This window comes from Sander vitreus, chromosome 3, assembly GCF_031162955.1.
Source record: "Sander vitreus isolate 19-12246 chromosome 3, sanVit1, whole genome shotgun sequence".
NCBI classification, from domain to species: domain Eukaryota; kingdom Metazoa; phylum Chordata; class Actinopteri; order Perciformes; family Percidae; genus Sander; species Sander vitreus.
In genome coordinates, this window is record NC_135857.1 from 18,498,132 (window position 1) to 18,513,784 (window position 15,653).

The 15,653-nt window shown below is 40.4% G+C and overlaps 1 protein-coding gene across 2 annotated transcripts in view; it reads left to right on the forward strand.

The window, feature by feature from the left end:
- Positions 1-1,135: 1,135 nt before the first annotated feature.
- pdgfd (platelet derived growth factor d) overlaps positions 1,136-15,653 on the forward strand; it is a 79,193-nt gene continuing 64,675 nt past the window's right edge. For both annotated transcript variants that reach the window (XM_078246344.1, XM_078246346.1), the window contains exon 1: positions 1,136-1,752. In XM_078246344.1, the coding sequence (XP_078102470.1) occupies positions 1,635-1,752 (118 nt within the window). In that variant the 5' untranslated portion in view covers positions 1,136-1,634. The remainder of the gene's footprint in view (positions 1,753-15,653) is intronic.

Genomic DNA, 15,653 nt, shown 5'->3' on the forward strand with positions numbered 1-15,653 from the left:
TATCATTGCCTAAGTGGTTCTAAGTTTTAAAGGTGCTGCATTACTCAGACAATTGCTGGGTAATGGGAAGGCTTTTTGTGCAGAGTCAGCAGAAGTCTCAAGTTGGCAAGTTCACCCCATAAAGTCTAAATAACTTGTGACAAGATGATAAGCGTGGACATGGGTGACAAGAAATGAGTAAGTACAGTAAGTGTGAGTGAAAAAGTGACCAATACAGAAACTGAAAGGGGCAATGAATACACTTATGAGTGTGCCTTGAGGGGAATACATCTGGTCAGAAACAGTTATAAACTCAGTAGAAGTGTTGAAGTCACTGCTTTGTTTTGCTGCAAATACAGCATGTAACACCTTGACATTTTATAATGGTGGATAAATCACTCCGAAATGTACCCGCTAAAATAACCTCAAACGTAATGCCTGCCTGAGATTGTTTGCCTTTGGCTTACAAAGCTGCCTATTGAACGATTCCCGGCAATCCATTTCCAAAATTTGATTATTAGAATCCTCAACAAGTCCAATCATGTCATCTGTGTTGTGTTTAGACGAGTTCTGGGAGCTTATTTTGAACAGTGAGTGATCTGAAGAAGATAAAATCACAGAGTGAGGGACCAGACAGACGGATGGTGTCTTTAACACTATTCCGTGGCAATAGTCTTTCAAACTATTAAAGCATGTTATTCTATGAAAATAAAATGACATAGGCTATATCCAGTCAATATAATTCTAAAATGCCTTTATATACTTTAATGCGCCCATTAAGGGCTAATAAATTGTATTTTTAATGGCCTCCCTTCTGTCATTGGAATCCAAGTGAAGTCATGTCAGCTGTTTCCTTAGCTCTCTGTGTAATGCAGGGAAGAGCTAACTCCAGAGACTTCCCTTCTCTTGAGTTGAGCTCTGCTGTGGTGACCCTCCCTGCTCTCCTCTGAGGGTTTCCTTTAAAATGTAGTTTCCTCAGTAGGTAGGTAGAATAGATAAATAGATATATAGATAGATAGATAGATAGATAGATAGATAGATAGATAGATTTTTCTCCACTAAAGTGTATTTTAAAGTGTATTTTTCCCTTTCTGACCTCCCGCCCAGCATCTCGCTCAGTTACACACACACACACACACACACACACACACACACACACACACATCGTGAGCGCGCATCACTCAGTTGGCAAAGTTTACGCGCCGACTTTCATAGCACAGACACGTCTAATAGAAACCAGTAAAACTATGCGGGGTATTTCTCAGTGACTGAACAGAATTTATTTACTCCGCGGTGATAAGAAGTTCGGCGCCTGTAAGCTCTTGTCTGACCGTGAACTGAGCTATATTACCCTCCACCTGCACTTAATTGTTTCGGAGTTTTGCTTGGGCGAGTAACTTTCAGGCGAGCACAGATACTTGGATTTCGGGGAACTTTGGAACAAGACGGGACATCGTGAGCGTCAGGCAGTCAAATGGTGGCTCATATTTTGCGGGTAGAAGAAAGAGATTAAGAAAGCGTGAAGTTGCTGAATGGAAAGTTAGTTTTTACTTTCTTGGTCGCGGGGTATTTTAGCCTTAATCACATTGTATTTGAGCCACTAGAAGGTGAAGAGGACATAAGTCATTTAAAGCGTGTACGAGTTTTTTATCAACATGAGTGGAGGATTAGTTTTCCAGATGTGGACGGTTTTATTGTTGGGGACTATAACTGGGGTCGGGAGGGCTCAGGTTTCCAACGTCAAAGTGCTGAGGGGCAACATCAGGAGAGACGGTGAGTCTTTATTCTTTGTTGTTTGACTTTTTCCTTGTGTGTTTAGTGTGTCTTTACTGCTGAAAGTCTCTCTGCAACACTCAGTGATATAGTGGCTGTCTTACAGGAAATATATCTTAAGTGGCATTGTGTAACTTGACTTCTTGACACATTGTTGGGCCAGAGAGAATGAGGCAGCAACAGAGTGGGGACACTGGTGAAAAAATGAGAAAAGTTAAAGTGGGTGCAAAAGAAGAGGAAACGCAAAGTATATTGGATGACAAGCTGATCCACATTTTTAGACTAAAAAAAGAAAAGAAAGATAAGCATACAGGACATCTCAGACAACTGTGTACTAGCCTGTTAAGAGTGGGACTTCTATCATTGCTGCAGTGCAACTTTTCATCATTAAAGAAGTCTTCAGACTCCCTTGGCCTCTTGTAGGGATGTACTGGGACGGAAATTCGGTCCGGGACTTTGGGATGGAGCAGCCTTTAATGAGAGCGTGTGAAGAGTGCACGTAGAAAAAAATTCGGAAGTAATTTTATATACTAATAATAAGTCATTTTAAATACTAATATACTATTTTACATAATGTAATACAGATGTAAAACAATAAAAACTAATCCAGCCTTTGTGGTATGAAGAGACTATGATGTTGCTAAAGACCTTCAACTCAGGATGTTTTGCACACCTGCCTCCTCAGTTTGCTGACTGTAGAGCTACATCTACAGGGTAAATGAAGTAGTATAAATGACATCAGTAACTTCTAGAATTACCAGTAACTAACCATTGAAAAGTAACAAAGATTTCCAATTCAGCAGGCCAGTACATTTAATGCAATAGTGGATGTTCTCTTAATTTCTGTTTTATATAATTTCAAACAATCATACAACTCTTTCCATATGTTTTTATTTCTATTCATAAAACAATTGCCTATCCAGCCCTGCACACTGCACTACCTTTCGCTTTGTCTTTGCTAGTTCCTGCTCCATACTCCTGCCTGTCTTCCTCCTCATCACCACCATGACTGGAGTCACCCTATGTCACAGCATCACCTCCACTGTAGTCACTCGACTAATAACAAGTAATAATAATAAACTTTAATGATTATAATATTAAACGTTAGTACTTTGCATACTGTGTTTACATACAAATACAATAACAAAATAAAAGACAAATACTAATAAATTAAATCATAGGCCTATAAGTTTTAAGTTTAGGAGTTTAGAAAGTCATAGTTAAGATAAATGCCTTAACTATTCCCTCTTAAACCCGCTTTGACCTAATGCACACAAGTTATTGCCCAACATGGCCAATAGTGCACCTGTCATGTCTCTGCTGCTGGGTCCTGGTCCTGCCTCATCAGTGCTCTCGCTGACATTGGTATTAACCTTGGCCTTTCCACTAAGGAAAACGTTGGTTAATTTTGCGCATTTTACCGCATCTTGCTCTAACTACACTGCTTTTTAACCTCAACTTCTCAGCGCCACCAATTCTTTTTCATCTTCACCACCATTTTCGGTTTTCTCTGTGATCATAACTTCAGGGAAGTAAGTTACCCGACCTAGGGTCAGGCTGAGCCAATCAGATTTAACAAAACACGGAGCAGTCCAAGTCGGGAGGAGTTGTTTTGACGCTCGCATCCCCACTTTAAATTGACAGTATTAAATTGGCCCACTCTGACGGCCGGGCCAGAGCTCCTTTTTGTGCTGTCTGCGGATGTGATAGTACGTTCCATTTACCTCCAAACTTGGAAGCCGGAGCTGGGAATAACATCACACCCGAGTTGAATGCGTTCCATTTACAAGTCATATTTTTGATTGTGGGGTTAGCTCTAGCCAGGTTAGCCATTGTTTGCAATACCAGTTGATAACAACGCATTATGCTGTTTTTTGTTCATACAAACAGCTTAACAACATGTCCACAGATAGAAGTTGGACAGGACTGTGTGTATGACTGATTTAGTGAGACATAAATTAAACAGTGCTAATAACTGTATGTTACTACAGCTTTCACTTCTGTTGATGCATGGGACATCCATATTGGATTGTGAGATCGGGGTACTCGGAGGTTGTCCGAGTTCCGAGGTCAGGGGGGCCAACTTTGACCTCGGAAAATCCGACTTCCAAGTACAAATGGAAAGCACTATAAGAGCCAGGCCAGCCCATGTCATGGCTGAGGGCAGTACTGTCACCTGTTATAATACGTCCGAATGTAACTGGCATCTAAAATTGAAATATGATCGCCAGCCGGTTCGGCCCAAGATGGACCGCCCGTTCAGGAAATCTCCCGAACCTCCCGATGGCCAGTCCGATTGATGATTTTGGCAGGGAACATGAAAATACCACTGTATAAGGTTCTAACTTGGACGACTGCACCTGAGGCTTACCTCTTACTCCTGTGTTAAAAACAAAAGAATAACATGGAGGGGTTAGGTCATGACTTCAAGTCTGAAGTAGCTCTCCATCAAATACCTCTGAAACTTTCTGAAGTTCAGATTGTTTTTTTGTTACAACATTTAACTGTTCAGGTTGAATCATTGAGACAAGTCTGCCATGAATGCAATGAGCACATAGTTTAAACACACTTTGATAAGTCAATATCCACAGATTGATTGCAACTTGTCAGAAAACAGTTGCCGAGACTTTTCCAGTCACAAGTGAGGACAGTATTAAATTACATCATAGAAGCCGCTACACAGAGTGATACCTGTGCTGCAGCAGTATCGTGAGACAGAGCAGACAGACAGAAGAGAAGAGCAGCAAGTGATGACAAAGAAATGGCTTGTTACAAAATAAAAGTTGATACTGTTAGGAGACGACAGCTGCACTAACTCTGTTTGGTCAAGGTTCAAAATACCAGCAGGATTGAAAGTCAATGTTCTCTTACTGAAAAAGTATAAAGCAGGAAAAAACAGAAGAAGGCATGCAGTAATAAAACTCCAACATGCTTTTATGATACTTAAGAAATGGGTGTTTTTATTACTTTTATTGCATCCCATTCTCAGTTCTCCTTTATATGTTACTATGACTAAAAAAGCGTGCAGTAAAATGTGCACACCATTCTTATTCATTCATATTCACTCTTGTTTTGTTTTAGCTTGTTTTCCTCCTATAGTTAAACACTTCCCTTTAGCAAAAATGTAAACATTTACAAAGCAACAATTTAACTTTTTTTTCTTGTTCCTTTTCTACATATCAGATGATGACATAATTAAAAGTATACACTTTGCCTTATCCTCTCCTTTAAAAAAAAATCACCACTTCTTTGTTTTAGGGTAGGAGTGCTTCTCAGTACATTTCAAACCCGCCCTCTGCCTTTACAGTAATAACGACTTTTATTATAAACACATACTATAAGCTCTCTCCCTGCTTCACATATGCCTAAACTGTCTGCACTTGCCATCTGTCAAACCATAGCACCCCTAAAAATCATCTCAGCACCCCTGAAAAATAAAGTCCTTGTCATTGTGATTTTGTGAAATCGTTTAGTGCTCAAACGTTATTACTTCTGCAAATCTGATTTTAGCGATAAATGACGACAGGCATAGCTCAGTTGTAGCCTAAAGTCAACAGCCTATTTGCGATTCCCTGAACGAGTGCGCCTCAGCCTACTCTTTAGTCTGCGCAGATAACTTTGGGGATTTTGGTCGTCAGAGTATGGCAACTTTCAACCACTGAAAAGGTATGGCTAATGGAGTGAAAATTAAATCTAATCGAATTAATACATTAAGTAGGCTACAGGTGTAGTATTTGTGGAACCAATCTGTGATTCCCTGATCACAATGATGGCAATTATATCTGAATTAGCCTAGCTTATTCACCACAGAGTCCAATTTTGTTGTGCAACATTAGACAAAATTGCTAACTGTAGGCAAATGTAGCTTAGGAGTAGCCTACAACGAGTTTTTAAAGTGTGCTATTAATAGCCTGCCGTAACGGCTTGAGCACCGCTAAAAATAGCCTAGCGCCACCGCTGCAGTTACCTCCCTACCAGACACTTTCTTATTTTTAGCTGTCAATGCAAATGAAAAATAAATAATTCGACCTGACGGATCATCAGACTCATTCATATCAGAACTGAAACACTGGAAGAACAAACCCTGACTCACAGTCTGTTTCCCCATAGATGGATATACGTTTCTTTTTTTTTTAAAGAAAACAGCCAGGTTCAGGTGAGAGAGTATAAGATAAGTCATTAACATTATCCCACTGCACTGAACAGCAACCCCATATTCACATATGTTATAAATAGGTGAATGTATAACCTTTGGTAGCCTACACGATACATTCTCTGTTGATTAGTCGATTACATTTGCCTTCTGGTTGACAGCACCAAGTAGTGAGGAGAATAGAGAGGGAGAAGGGCAGAGAGAGCAAGATGAACAAGGTGAGAAAATGGCTAGGTAGCCTATAAGCCAACAAAGCCAGAAAACAAAAAACACAAAACACAGTAGTCCTACTATATATATATATATATATATATATATATATATATATATATATATATATATATATATATATATATATAGTAGGACTACTGTGTTTTTTGTTTTCTCTTTTATTTGATTATTTCCTAGTTGATTACAAAATTTTTGTATGTGATTGTCAGTGATATGACGGAGGGAGGGGGATAGAGAGAGAGCAGGATGGATAGAGAGTGGACAAAGAGAGGGACCTGGAAGAACCAGGTGAGAAAGTGGACATATATTGTATGGGCAAAAACATTTAAAACACTTAAAATATTCCATTTACAGTTTAGTTTAGTTAGTTTGTCATAATTGCATGTCTCAATCTGTCTATTTATTTCCCCAAAACTCACAAGAAGTCATGATTTAAGGGTTTAAAAAATATAGAAAATATTTTTTTTTAAATCTTACGGGGGCATGCCCCCGGACCTCCCTAGCTTAACTGCTATCAACTTTTCATTAGGGGCTGAGCCCCCCCAAAGGTCAGATCCTAGAATCGCCCCTGCCTGTGATGATGCTGTCAGGAAATGATTGGTTTAATGCACTCAGTAAAGGAAAAGATGGCTATTAACATTTTAGAGAAGAGTTGTTATAGAAGGAGCCAGTAAAACAATGTGTTTAATCATTCTATCACAGGAGTTTGAGAGATCAAATGGCATAACGTTTTTTTGAACACTGTCACACTCTGAAGATCTTTTCTGACAAAGTTGTCAAGCCACCTTCATGTTCTGTATATTAAATTATATTGACTTTATCAAAGTGAATTATTTGATCTCTAGATGATCTTTTGTTGCACAATGACTATGGTTCACTGTGATAGCTGCTATTAAAGCATTCTGGTTGTTAGATGCCGTCTTTAAACAGCTCTTTAATCCCCAGTGCTGTGTGTGTGTGTTTTACTGTAGTTCCCTTATTTGATTGACAGGTGATGATTAGCTTTCTGTCCATGAGCAAGACTGAACCTCAAACTGATAGGGGCTCCGCAGCTTTCACTCATCCATTTACCGATGTGAATGTGACCATGTGTGTACCTTTGTGTATTTGAATGTGTGTGTACACGTGTGTATGCGTGTGACAGAATGTCTTAGCTCACTTTGAGGAATTCCCCCCAAGGTTTTTTTCTCCTGTGTTTGTTCAGCCTCTTTTGCTCGTTCTTTTCTTTTACTGAAGTGTGTTCTGTGGGCGCATTGTAGACACTGGTGGGGGGTGAGACAGGGAGACAGAGTGTACAGCATGTAGAAAAGGAAACACACAAATACACGTGTAAACACACAGAACGAAGTAAACACTACTTGGCCCTTCTGCCCCGAACAACTTATCATGTCTGCTGAAGAGATCCAGATGACCCACATAGGATAAAATCTATTACACATACTTTGTGTGTGTGTGTGTGTGTGTGTGTGTGTGTGTGTGTGTGTGTGTGTGTGTGTGTGTGTGTTTGTGAGTGTGTGTGTGTGTGTGTGTGTGTGTAAGCAGCACTTGTGGGCAGGGAATACATGTGTCTGCAGGCACTAACAGAAACAAGCATACAGTAGTCAGATACTGGCACCGTCACCCAGACACAAGCACTACCATCTCATTCACAACTAAAACAACAACACACACTATCACATGCTTAACTTTGTTCATGTGGCTCACAAATATGGTATTACTTATGTATTAAAGTGTTTATTGCTCTTAGTTTTTCTTATTTTTTTATTTTAAAAGTGAGTCTTTCTTAACAATGCTCTGACACATTGTGGTAGTAGAAAATGTCATTGGCTGGAAACTTGTGAATGCCCTCTGCTGGAGTTTTAAAGGAGCGGTACGTGATTGGAGTCAGATCAGCGTAAATCTTTGACGCATATTCAGAGACATTTTGTCCTCAGATGTTCAGAATCCAGTAGAAATTCACATATTATGAAAGACACTAGACAACAACAGTATGCTTATATGATTCATGTCATTGTTATTTTTGACGTTATGTAATACTTAGAACTTTCAAGATCTTTCATTGGATGGATTTATTAATTCATTTCTTATAGCCAAGTTGGGATGCTTGTATCATAGTCTATATTGTAATTTTTTTGTAAGGTCAAAATCACAAGGAGAAAATGCTGTCATCAGCTAATAGCTAAAATATTCTATTAAGGCTCCTTTTTATCCATTTACATTAAGATTTATTCTTTTTATATTTAATTCCTTGGCACACCTGAGCTACTACAAATGCCCACTGGTGTGTTGAGGCACAGCGGTTCAAAATACACACACTAAGTTCCAGAGAAAGTGTTGACAACTTTATGAGTACAAGGGAATGTGTGAAATACTGTTACCTTTTTTAAACTTGTTGACTTTAAGATTAAAGATGCAACAATATTACTTGCACACACTTTACTCGTGTGTGAAAGTACAAACACTCACATGAAGACCTGCATGCACCACTCACAGTTTAACTTAAAAGTATGAAAAAATTGAGATGTTGCTTTTAGATAACAACCATGCTTGTAGTCAGTGGTGTGGTTAACCTTTTGAAGAAACAGACCCTGCAAACAATACAATGTCTGTATCAAGCAGTCATTGTGGCCACTGTGCAAAACAGAGAATATAACTTCAATTCAGGGACAGAACCACATTATAAATTATATTTTTTAAAGGCTCCTGGCATCTTTCTGATTCCTCCTCTTCTTTCCTCCAATAGTTATTCTCTTATCTGTTGCCTTCCTCTCTCAGTGTTGTCTTATCAGTCTGTGCCTCGCTACATATCACTCCATCTCTCCAGATCCTCCTCTTCCAATCTCCCCACTTCTCATTTATCTCTTTATCTTCCCATCTGTTTCAGCTCTTTTTAATCAAAAGCTATTTCACCCTGTTGGCTCTATGAGCAAATATAATGCTGCACACATAGTGTCACAGACATGCATGGACACTTGCACAACACAAAGGTACCTGCACAAGGATAATACTTTTAGTCAACACATTTACACTATACAAAATGGGGCGCAGACACAGAAAACTAAAGGAAGACGTTACATATGTACAGTAATACACATATATGCACATGCAGACAAATAATATGAGTGGATGTGCTAAAAAATGCATGTCTGCTATCATACTGAGCTGAGCTAGGCGTTGGTGATATCAGTGGTTGTGATGTCATGGTCCTTGACTGTGTCTGAGAACTGGAGGTGGCCTTGCCTTGGATAACACACACACACACACACACACGCGCGCGCACACACACACACACACACACACACACACACACACACACACAAAGAATATACAGTAATTTACTAATGTAAATTTCTCATATAGGCATATAAAAAACATGCTTGAGCATAACATGTGCAGCAAAAGAGACAAATGCCAGTTTACATGCTGCAGTAGGGTTTAAGGTGAATTTAAAGTGTATTTGACAAAATAATCTCAAGTTTGGAGCTTCCAATCGCATCACACAATCTTTCTAAATGTAATCTAAGCTAATTTATAAAATTCAAGAAATCTAAAACAGTCTAAAACTGTATTCTTAGTCTGTGCTTTGAAGTGCAGGAATACATGATTGAAGGGCCATCAACCAGGTCACTCCATCCTGCAACATCTTGATAGATTCAAGATAGGATGCAAATGGATTCCAAATGTTTTTGTATCATTATATTAAACACAGGGGTGACACCAGGGAGGAGTGTCACTGGGGTTTTGGGACTCATGAGTCACTCTCAGGACACCCGACATGGAAGAAATTGCATGAGCTAAAGTTACCCCACCCTTAAACATTTGGCAGACAGTCTTTTCCTCCCCTTCACAGAGGAAATAGGGTGGTGACCACTTGGACAGAGAAACACAGAATGAGATGATGCCTTGAAAATTGAGTGGAGCTAGGTGTAGGCTCATCTTTGTGGTTGTGCTCCGATTTTAGGAGGCGAGGGCAGCAGGAGAGAAGTTAAAGTTTAGGTAGGAGCTTAGAAGAGTTAGAGGGCACAGAGGAGGAGAGGGAAAAGGTGTGTTAAGAGAGATATGCCAAGTTGAAAGACCAGTCCCTCCACTTTTCTGCCCTGTCAGCTTTAAAAGAGAGATAGTAAGAACAACGGCAAGCCAAATGGACAGAGTATAAAAAGGGAAATGGAAGAAAGCAGGAATGATAGAGTGTGTGTTGGGGGGGGTGATAAGGTATTGCCAAACATCAGCAGATAATCTGATCTCTCTCTATCTGTTCAAAATGTAAAGCATAAGGATACAATAAAATAAAAAGGCATGACCGTAGCTCTGTCAGTATGCAGTACCTTCGCCACTGATGAAGGCTACAGACAAATCTGGCTTCCCAGATTGGGAGGGTCACACTCAGTGAAGTGGAAACATAATTAAGCTTCTTCACCTCATGCCCCAAATGTGATTGTTTAAAGGAACAATGAATTCCTCAAGATTATCCAAATACACAGAATATCCTTTTACAGAAAAACATTGAATTCTTTCACATTGATGATGTGAGTTCAGGTAACAGCCATCATCACGTGTTATCTTCTATTAAGATTAAGCCAATTATAATGAGGAGTTGTGGATAGAGGTGAAGAAGACCTGGCATGTGGACTGTGAAAAAGGATAATGCTCCTAAAAGTTTTGTGCTGCAACTGCATGTGAAGAAATTTAAAACCAAACTACTCCAACATGAACACAACATCTTAACAATGAGGTATAGTTTGAATTTTGGGGGAGCCAGGAGGCTTAGCTCCCTTTAAAGAGACAGCAGCTCCCCTGAACACAAACAAAAGATTGAGCTCGGACTGATGTCTCGAATGTCTCATTGAGTATCAGATACAATTAAAACTATTGAGGAAATATTTTCCTTTGACATTGGTCCAGTATTAAACGAGATCACTGCAGTCGGCAACAGTGAAACAAGCTACAACGTAAAATAATAGGACGTCAATTGTCCAGCTAGTATTTACGTTCATAAAAGTGCTCGTTTTTCCACTGACAGGCATTCATTTCCACATTCTAAGTGGTGTAACATTATGGAAAGGATTTCTAAGGAGGTCGATCTTTCTGTTACAGAGTAAGATCCTTTTTTAAAACATAAAAAAGTCCACGAAATGCGTTCGCTAAATCCACCAGACTCCATGTAAATAAACAGTAATTTTAGCATCGTAAAATGGGCGTTCTAGAACATCTCTGAGCTCTGAGGCTTGTTCTGGCTGTCTTGAGCCTGTGCGTGTAGGGTGCACGACTATTTCATTCAAATTTCGGGTCTGTCAGTCACAGTGAAAACCGGGGACATTTCCGGGGACAGCTCCAGCCGGGGACAGCTCCAGCCGGGGACAGGTCACCGAAACCGGGGACTGCTGGTCACCCTATGTTACCAGTCTAAGATGTTATCAGGAAAGAACACCTCTGGTCCTCCACCTAGTGGCATTTGGTGGCTAATGTTATCTGGTGTTAGCTAACTTAAAGCAATAGTTTCACATTCACACTTATTTGCATTCTTGCTGAGAGGTAGATGAGAAGATCAATACCACTCTTCAAAATCTGCCTACCAGCACCTCTAAAGCTTACTACTTAATACTATCTACTACATTAATATCTCATTTATTTTAACCTTACAAAAAACAAAGTGAACTAGAACTGCAAGCAGTTATGACAGGGCCCAAGCCACCCATGCCAGTCGCCCCCGACGCCCCGGGGAGTGCGCAAAAGCGGAACCCGAAGCCTGGCGGCGTGGAGGCAAACGTCGGTAAATATCGAGAGGTGCGAGCCGCGAGGTCTGCGGTACGTCGCCATTGCAAATGTAGCGTTCAACAGTTCATCTCCATGCATATACAGACCACCTTTAAGAATGCTCTACAATAAACAAACTTCTTAACCCCCTTGACCACAGGGGACAGCAGAGAGAAATGAGAGAGTGACCAAGAGGGGGGAGGCAGGTGTGGTGGTTGAAGGAGCAAGGGAGGTGGTCAAGTTGTTGCAAATGGCGTCATAGGCGCCGATTTATGTTTTCCTCCGTGGGTACTTAGTGGGAAATTAAGAATCAATGCCACTGACATAACCAATCACACTATGACAGACGCTCCATCCCCACTCCTCTTAATTAAGGATCCACTCCCATTAACATTGAGTAAAAGGGCCAAAACCCATTTACGTTGATTATAGCGCCCCCTAATGGCCAATCTTCGCCAAATTTGGTACAGAGCCTCAGAGCGGTATGCCGAACGAGCACCACAAGTTTCGTGTTGATTGCATTTACTGTGGCAGTGATATTGCAATTGCAAATTACCCATTTAAATGCATTGAGTTATTGGCCAAAACAAATAAACGTTGCTTATAGCGCCCCCTAAAGGCCGATCTTTGCCAAATTTGGTACAGAGCATCGTAGTGGGATGTTGAACAAAGATCTCAAGTTCTTTGCTGTTAACATTTAATTTGGCCGAGATATGATACGTGTGTGGCAGCTAGCTAGGAAAATTTGTTTGGTCGTCATATGCGCATACTTTAACTTAGCAAAATTCCTTGAGTAACTTTTGGTCAGGTCCATCTGGAGATGCTACGTACCAGGTTTCGCGCTGATCCGTCGCACGGCCTAGGACGAGTTCGAAAAAGTTGTTATTGCGCAATATTGCGGCTTTAACTGACAAAATCATGTGATTCAGCTTGATTCAAGGAACACGTTGATGTATGGTTTTCTAATGTGCGATGTGCAATGTGGGAGTTAAAGGCAAAAAACCATTATAGCGCCACCTAGTGGTCCACATGTGTAATTTTTTGGTAGGTGTGGTCCATGACCCATTGTCTATCTACCCTGTAAATTTAAAGTTGTTCACGTTAGTGTAAGTAGTAAATTTAGACGTGGGTCCCATAGGCCACGCCCACTTTGACCCCTCAGTACCCCACTCTAGGGTAGGCCTCAGCATTGGCCCTAGATGGTACCCAACAAATTTTGTAAAAATCGGATGAGCAATTCATGAGATATAAACTTTTTGTACATGTAGCGCCCCCTAGTGACCAATTTTCGTAAAACGCGTGAGCGACCTCCAGAGGGTCACGACAAACAAGAATCTAAAGTTTGGCGTTGATGGCATTTATTTTGGCTGAGATATGGCAAAGTTGGTGTTTTCATAATTTGTGCATAATATGCGGAATTTTTATCCTATCAAAATAATTTGTATTAACTTTTTGTCCGGCCCATCTGGAGATGCTGCCTGCCAAATTTCGTGCAAATCGGTCGCATGGTCTAGGAGGAGATCAAAAAAGTAGGTTTTTGATAAATCGCAATTTTTCATGCAGAAAAGTTTAGGCGGAAATGGGCGTGGCCTATATCACGTGATTCAGGAAACGCGTGGATATATGGTTTTAAAATGTCCGGTGTATGGTGTAGGAGTTATCGGGCCAAACGCGGTTTTTCTGCTATAGTGGAAGTGGGTGAATTGTTGCGCCTGAGGTCCTTGCGGAGTTTGGGACCAGTCCTGAAAACGTATGGTTTAGACTGTAGTCAGAGTTTTAGGCAGAGAAGAATAATGAAGAAGAAGAAGAAGAAGAAGAAGAAGATTAATCAGTAGAAAAACAATAGGGTTCCACAGCCCTGCTGTGAGAACGGCATAGCTTTGCTATTGCCGGTTCTTGCAGACTCAGGCTTGGACCCCTAAAAATCACTGAGTTCTGGTATTATGGTAGGCTTATTAAGTCATTATTTAATAACTGGTGATCTTTAGAGCTGCTGGCAGTTGTATTTTGTTAACTTTGTACAGACTCCATACCAGGTTAGCTGTTCCATCCTGTTTACAGTCTTTATGCTAAAATAAGCTAACCACTGTAAGCTGTAGCTTTATACGGACTGAGGTGAGAGTGGATGTTCTTATCTAACCCTCCGGAAGACAGCAAATAAGCACATTTCCCAAAATTTAAAACTATTTCTTGAAGATAGATATCGCTGTGTAATGGAACTGAGTTGGTTTGCTTACTTTGTGATTAATGTGTACTTACATTACAAAGCTTTGCTTTAACTGACAACTCAGTTATTTATACATACTTGTTTCTGCAGAATTATTTACCTCCATTGATGTGTACCGTCTTCCTTTGGCTATACTAACTCAAATTACAAGCCAATAAAGCTTTTCCGACATTGAGCCCAGGACAGTGAGGGAGACAGATGTTTAGTCATTGGAGAGTGTTGTTAGTGTTGTAGCAGAGTCACCTGACTGGCACAGTGGATGCAGATAGGAACGGGAAAATGAGACAGAGAGAAAGAAGGAGGTGCATGATTAGACCACAAGATGAAAGAGAAGAGAAGATGAAATAAAGAACATGAAGAGAATAAAGATGGCAAAGAGGGTAATGAGAGTTTTTGGGGAGGATAGAATAGAGCTAGGCAGAGAGAGGGAAAGGGGAATTAATGAACAGGAGTGGAAGAAGTGGGAGAATAAACCAGTAGAAAGTTATAATTGAAGGGGAGATTAGAGGTTGAGCAGGGTAAAGGAAGAAGCGAAGGAGGGGAGGAGAGAGATGGTGTAGCCAATATGTGAGTTTCACAAAAACAGCTGACAAGCAGGTGAAAGAAAAAGCCAGAGAGAGAGAGAGGAGAGGCATTAGATGAGACAAAGTGAGTCAGAGTGATGGATATGAAAAGAGACAGAGTAGAGGTGTGAAAAGAGTGATAGAAAGTGCATGGCACCACAAAGGAGAAACAGGAGTGGGAGGGAGTGTGCTGAATAAGCAGTGAAAGCGAAAAAAAGGAGTAGAAGGAGAGAAAAGTTTGGAAAGAGGGAGGAAGTTTGTGAACACTCAGGGAGGCACCCCCCAAAAATGAGAGAAACACTGATGAATAAGAATGAAGGATAATAAGGGGAGGAAAAGAGAGTGCAGTTTTAGGAGGATGTAGATTAGCTGGATAGTGAGCTTCTCCCTCAGTGTTTGCTGAGTCCTTGACAAACAAATCTAATGTGACTCAACAGTAAATGCATGAAAAAAACTTCTGATCCCTTTGTGTGAGTGTGTTAGAAATATAGTGCCAGACAGAGAGAAGGATGGTGGTCGTGTTTGTGTGTTTGGGGATGGATTGTGGTGTAGAAAACTGTGTGTATTTGTAAAGAGTTGGACAACCAGGAGCTGCCAGAACAGCTTCTAGTAAAACAGCACACACACTTCATATTTACACAAGTAACTGGTGTGTAACAATGCCACTGTAGTTGCAGCCAGTGTGTTAATAGCATTGATATCCCCTCAGGCAAGGTGTTGCATGGAAACAGGCTCTCTGACGGGATTGTGAGTGGAATTAAAATGATCTCTAGTGCAGCTAATTGGCACTTATTTGGATTTAAGTTGGATAATAAAAGAAAGCAGGCTGATCTTTTATCAAGCTGCAAAGTATGAATATAAAAGCAAAGAATTGATGTACCATGCTCCATCAAAAGCCAGTGTTCATTTCCTGATTTGAAAACATCCTCAGTATGGTAGACAATGTACTGTATCCATTTTCCAATTCCATTTT